Genomic DNA, 7,021 nt, shown 5'->3' with positions numbered 1-7,021 from the left:
TCATGCGTAGCTTGCACATTGAACATCAAATGGAAACAAATCACGTTGCATAATAAATTATGAAAAAATAAATAAATCAATAAAACATATGATATTTTTATTGTTGATTTTTTAACTGTCCTTTTAAATCATATTTTAAAATAATTTATTGACGATCTAAATGGTTAAATCATATAATAATTTTATTACATGAATAATATAATAAAACATATGTAATTTGGATGAATTGATTTTTGTGAATCAATATCCAACCATATAGAATAATGAGCTTTCTAATTAATTAATTATGTCTGTCGAATTTGATACGATATTAATGTGATATGTCAAGGTGTGAGTGGACGTAATCAGATACACTTACGTGTATGCTAGTGGGTTCATCATATTTTTCCATCCTATGTTTTAGTACCAATATCAAACAAGAATTTTACTTAATATAATGAGTTTAATTATATATACCTAATTTATTGAACGAGAGTTAATTAAGGATATAGATGAAAATTTTATATAAATGATTTTTATATTTCAAAATTTTGTAGTCACATTTTGTTGAATAAATAATAAATTTTTCTATTATATATATATATATATATATATATATATATATATATATATAATTTTTATTATTTTTTAATAATATATTAAATTTAAGCCTTCCTAAGTTTAAGCCCAGTACATCTTTAATTTCTGGATCCGTCCTTGTCGTGGGCTAAAACACTGAACCCAACAAAGCACAGCCCAATATAGTCATGTTGAGGCCTAAAATTGCTGGGTTGCTTGTTGAGTTGCACTGGGCTAGAACCTAACAAAGCCCAGCCTTGACTTCACCCTTGGTTAAAAATTGAATCGAGTCTATTTTTTTTAATTATTATTACTTGTTAATTGAGATATTTAGATCCTGACATTCTCTATTACTGATTAGTTGCGAAGGTAGACCTTCTTTTGCTTGATTTGATTATCACTGTAGTAGTAAAAAGTTATTATGTTCATCCTAATGTCTCCATCAATTTATTCTAAGATTAATACAAAGAAAGTAAATTACGAATGACTATTAATTTTTAGAATAATGATTAATACATACAAAATATATATATATATAATTTACCTTAATTATATCCAAATTCAAATCCGATGTAGTAATAATACTAAGCCTGTCCGAGGAGACTTGATTTGGCCATCATCGAATGCATCCGTTCATGTCAATTCGTCACTCCGACGGATTTTGAACCACCGCACCTTTTCCTCGACAGTTTGCTTTTTTTACTTATAATTGAGACATGATCTAATACTTAGATACTAATTGATGCGCCGACATACGGTGACGTGGGCATTTCTCGAATCCAACGCATGCACAGCCGCATGCCTAAATTTGGTAGGTTTCCAATCATCCAATCTATCTTCTTCCATATTTATTTTTTAATAACATACGGTGACCTAAAAGAAAAATATTACAAAGAAATTATAAAAAAAATAAAGAAAATAATTTTACAATTTTAGTTGTTTGGAGAAAAGGAATAAAAATAAAAAAAATCAACTAATTTTAATATCACGTTATTTATAAGCCTTTGAATATAATGTTGCTATATGTCAAGGGCTTTAATTTGAGATCGATAATGTGACACACACAAATACTATTTATCGACCACTTGTAAATTTAAAATATATAAAAAAAAATCCAAACTAGAAAAGTTCTTTAAACCCATAAATAAGTTACTAATTACTTTAAATCAAGATGCCTTAATTTTAAATTATTCTTTAATTTATTTATTTTTATTATTCTATCAATTTTAAAAAATATTTTAAATATAGTCTTAACTTGCACCTTTATTAATAATATGCATAAGTTTAAAATATATTTTCATTTATATTTATTATTAAAGAAGGTATTGGGGCATTGCACGTGGCTATATCATACATGAAATGGCATATTTTCAAATCGAATATTTTCAAAATTTTAATACTATCAAAATTCCATTAAAACAAATGATCCAAGTTTGAAACTTTTAAGCCTCTTTGTATTTAAAAATCTTTAAAAGGTATTTTTGTAAAAAAAATAACCAACCTTAAGGTGTAAAGTGAAATGTTTCCTATAAATAATTAATTCAAAGTCTATGACTTGTATTCCTAAATAAAAATAAATAATTTTCATACTCAATCAAACGTCAATATATAATTCATATATAATTACCAATTCTAAACCAAGAATATTAATTATAGGCCTAAATACAATTTAACACATTTTCTTTCACAAAATATTTCAAAAAACTCCTCTAAAAAAGAGAAATCAACATCAAGTTCTGCGTCTAACTAATCAATCTTAATCCTTAAATAATTATTTTTATATTAGTTTAGACAATGAACAGTGCAAGGACCAAGTGAACATTTTGAATGGAATTAGTAAGAGATTAAAGGCTTAAACAATTAGAAACGTTTTAATTAAGTAATTAATTTTAATATGAGTAGTTTTTTATTAAATCGCCCTCAAATTAATGAATGTGGTCTAAAGGCGTGTGCTAGAGCGTTGACCAAACCCAGTCTATCTCCAGCTGCCTCTTGAAACCGCTTCCTCTGCTCGTATATATCTCATCGATCTGTCGAATTCCTAATCAAAATCGCTTTTTGATTCCGTCGTCCTCCTCGATTTCAACTCTATTTGGGTAATCGAGTCTCAAAATTTGATTTTTAGTCGATCGGAGATCAGGAATCGAGGTCGATCGGTGTTCTGTACGCCAGCAGCCATGGAGAAGCCGAAGAGGTCGGCGAACAAAGCGTCCATCATCAGCTTCTTCCCGAAACGGAGGAGCTTCGCCGGCGACGGCAACGCGCACGCGCACCTCCTCCATAACCGGCGTGGGTTCTCCGGCCCCATCGTCTCGATCGTGCCGGTGGAGGCGCGGCGGAAGGGGAACGACGGCGCCGGCGGTGGATTCGAGGAGCCCACGTCACCGAAGGTCACGTGCATGGGGCAGGTGAAGCATCGGAAGATGAGGTGCAACAGCAACCGCAAGGCCAAGTCGTCGCCGCCGCGGCCGGATCCGGCGGCGGTGAAGAGGAACAGGAGGCGCGGCGCCTCCCTGCTCCTCGGCCGGATGTTTCGCCCGCGCAGGCGGCCGGCAGCGTCGGTGTCGGCGTCGGCGGACGAGAAGGAAATCCTCAGATCAAATAAATTTCCTGCGCCGGCTCCGGCGCTGGGGAAGATGAGGCGGTTCGCGAGCGGCCGCGAGACTCTGCACGATTTCGACTGGACGAAGGTGGTGCTGGAAGACGAAGGGGCGGCGTCGACGAGCTACGGCGAGGAGGAGGACTACGACGACGACGAGGTGTTGGTGGCCCACTCGGCGCCGCTCATCGTCGGCAGCGGCGGCGTGGTGGCGTTGGAGCCGAAGAAGGAGGTGAACCTCTGGAAGAGGAGGACGATGCCGGCGCCGAATCCTCTTCAGCTTCTGTAATTAATTAATTAAGTTACGATAGTTTTCTATTTTTAAGTTTCGCCCTTTTTCTGCTTGTTATTTTTCACAATTCCCCCCTTTTTCTTGATAATTATTGTAAAGTTTAGAAAATGTATTTGTATGGGATGAATATTCGATATCATATTGTTTTTTTTTTTTTGATATTTTCTTTAAAATCATTACAATGTTTGAAAAATACAATTTGCATCCAATGGCGGTGAAAATGTGATAATCTTCACTCGTCTTACAAAAGGTGATTCGCTTGGCCTCAGCGCCTCCGTCAACTCGTCCCTAGATCAATACGGAGAAAATAAATCACGGATTTGATTACGCTGAATTTCAACCCTAAGATTTTATATAGTAATACTTCATGTCTTAATCATTGTACCGCCCTCCCCAGGAGACGTGATAATCTTCACTCGTGCACCTCCAAGACCGGCTCAACTACATTGAAAAGAGAATAAATTATGAAAATCATTCCACTAGCTTTAAATTAGTCGGTACCGCCTACCAGAAGAATACTTATTATTTTTTTACCAGATAATTAATTAAGATGTGACTTTTGTGGAATTAATTAGTTGCCTTCTTTGAACGGAAGAGGGAGTTTGAGAAATTTGAAGGAATAGGAATTAATTAATTAATTAAAATGTTGAAAAAGTCGATAAATATTGTTAATTGCAGCCGCTTTTCGAAGAATATTGACCGTGATTTTAATGAGGAATACAATATAGTAAATTTCATTTTAACCCCCGTACTTTATTTTAAATTTAAAATATCTTCACAACTCTATAAATTTTTAATGGAAATTTTTACAATTCCTATCATTTTATCCTTGTTAAATACTTACATTTTTGGTAGAAAAAAAAATCAAATGAACACCTAATTGTTTTGATCATTAAAAAAGTATTCGTCTTTTAAGAATTATCGAAACAATGTAACCCATAATTTGATATCTAAAACACCTACTCCGCTTTAGAACCGTTTGGATCAAAATTGGGTTAAGTTATTTTAAAATAGAGCAATTTTATCAAAATCTTTTAAAATACATTATTATATAGACAAGTTACGATGGTAACTTTGTTATTTTAAAATGGAAAAGGAATATTTTGAATATCAAGTTATGATTTAAGTATTATATTTAAAAAAAAACATCCTTTTAACTATATGAATAAAAAAATACTTACAATTTTCTACCTATATTTTTATTTAAAGTTTAAATTCAAAGATCAACTACTCAACTACCCTTAATCTTAAAATTCTAAGTAAATTTAAACTCAAATATCATATCATCACAAATTTCCTCTTTTTTTCCTTTATTTTTTTCTCAACCAAAAACTGAAAGAAATTAACAAGTGAGTTAGTGCTCCGTGACAAAATACTAAAAGCTTGAGATTATTTTTATTATTATTATATTATTATTTTGAGGATTATTTTGGAAAAGAAAATACTAAAAGAGAAAGGGATTAAAATGAAAGTTTTACAAAAAAAAAAACAAAGGGATTAGATCAGTGAGTTGTGAAGGATCTGACGTGTCATGTGTTTGAGTGTAAACAAAGTCAAATTGAAGCAAAACTATCGGCGGAAGGAAACACAACCATTTCCCACAGTTTGCGAATTATACTTGTTCATGTTTTCTTCTCATACCATTTTTCATTGACATTTTATCCTCGAGTCGAGCCAAATAAATACGACTCCGATACTAGTGGGCCATGTTGGTTGGAAACTTGGATGAAACAAATGGTTTAAAATTTATTTATATAACTAATTGATTGCAGTAGAAACATAAGTAAATCATTATTTTTGAATGAATAAAAAATTAATATTAAAATTTATTTAAATAAAATATTAGTTCCTATATATGAGAACTCAGAGTGAATAATCAGTCAATAATCCAAATAACCTTAAATTAAAACAGTACAAATTTATGATGTTCTTATCTAACCAAATTGATCAAACTTTCATACAAAAATAAAAAACAAATTGAATTAATAAAATAGGTCGAAAATTTAAATAACTGAACATTTAGTTGAATTGGGATTTGGAAGGGGAAGAGAGTCATAAATTATGAAATTAGGAATTTTAAAATTAAGACCGAATTGATTTAATTAAAATAATTAATATTTTAAATTAAAAAAATAAATTTCTTAATTACCTATGTTCATAAGTTAATTCGATTAAACTTATCATCCTGTTTATTTTTTATTGATTGTTTAATACATAGTCGAAATACTAAGTCCCAAATTAAAAAAAAAACATCCTTTTTAAAGTTGTTAATCTTTACAATGTTCAAATGGTGGGCAAGATAGTACTTGCAATTTATTTCTAGGCAATAACTATGAGAGGCAATATGAACATGGATGGTTGCCCAATTATAAATATGATTATTTAAAATATTAAGTAAATAATACCGAATAATCTTATAATTCAAACATTTTCTTTCCAAACTTAAAAAAATCCACTTTTTAAATTTATTCTCTTATTAAGAATATTTATTTTACTGAAAAATTAATCAAATACTTAATAATAAGGAAGCTAAATTATAATAATTTCTAGTGAAATATTTCTCCTTTCAACTTTTATTTGTAATTCTAAATGTATTAAAAATTAATGTTTTAATAATAATTTATTTTATATGTATTAAATCTTAAATGAAATTTTATTTCCTATATCACTTATAATGCATTCTATTCCAATATTTTTTCCATTGTAAAAAAATATTTTTCAAAAATTTAAACTACTATTAAATGTGATGTTTTTTATTTTTATTTTTGGCAATTTACATAATTAATAAATAGTTATAAAATATTGCAAATATTCTATACTACCCACAAAGCTCCACCTAGCTACGCCCTTGAAGATAGTAATAACCTACTATCTTATATGAGATTAAGTACAGTGCAATCTAAATGTAAATATACCGAAAAGAATAGCAATAAAGATCGTCGGGATTTGGTTGGGCAGTAGCTTGCTTAATGATGAGTAGCAGAGCAGTAGCACAAACAGAGCTTTTGCACAAAGGTGAATAGAAAACTTGATTGCTACCTCGGACCTCGAGCTCCCCTTTTATAAGCATGGTTCGGTCGACTGATAAATTCATTAGTCGATTGATCCGTTCGGTTGACCGAACCTCCTATCAGTCGATTGAACCCTGTGTTTTCCTTCTTTGCTGAGATCCGATCGTTGAACATTTATGAGCTTTAATCGTTTGATCAACCGATTACCTTATTCGATCGACTGAACAGTGAACTTTCCTTGTTCGTTGAAATTCACACTTATTTCATCATTAAGGAGGTGATCGTTCGATCGACCGATCTTTGGGTTCGATCGACCGATCCTTGGGTTCGGTCAACCGATCAATATATCTCTCTGTTTTTTTTAAAGATCTAGTAAAATAGTATTAATTGTAGAATTAGTTTTAAAAACAAGGTTTAACTTTGAATAGGATGAGTCGGGCAGTGAAACGACGATTTAACCTCTCATCCGTAGCATAGATTGATCATTAATGTAGTTATTTGGGTTTATGAAATAATATAATATTAATTATTTCTAAAATTATCATATAATTTTATCAACAA

The 7,021-nt window shown here is 31.3% G+C and overlaps 1 protein-coding gene across 1 annotated transcript; it reads left to right on the top strand.

Moving 5' to 3' along the window:
* The first annotated feature begins 2,551 nt into the window (after positions 1-2,551).
* LOC122047638 (uncharacterized protein At1g76070) lies at positions 2,552-3,606 on the top strand. The gene has a single exon (XM_042609039.1). The coding sequence runs from the start codon at positions 2,736-2,738 to the stop codon at positions 3,444-3,446; it is 711 nt and encodes a 236-aa protein (XP_042464973.1). The 5' UTR covers positions 2,552-2,735; the 3' UTR covers positions 3,447-3,606.
* The last annotated feature ends 3,415 nt before the right edge of the window (positions 3,607-7,021 follow it).

This window comes from Zingiber officinale, chromosome 2B (genome assembly GCF_018446385.1).
Source record: "Zingiber officinale cultivar Zhangliang chromosome 2B, Zo_v1.1, whole genome shotgun sequence".
NCBI lineage: Eukaryota > Viridiplantae > Streptophyta > Magnoliopsida > Zingiberales > Zingiberaceae > Zingiber > Zingiber officinale.
The sequence above is the reverse complement of the archived record's forward strand: the minus strand, read 5'-3'. Positions and strand labels throughout refer to the sequence as shown.

Coding starts and splice junctions, on each gene's coding strand:
- LOC122047638 (XM_042609039.1), top strand. CDS start 2,736: ATGGAGAAGCCGAAGAGGTCGGCGAACAAAGCGTCCATCATCAGCTTC.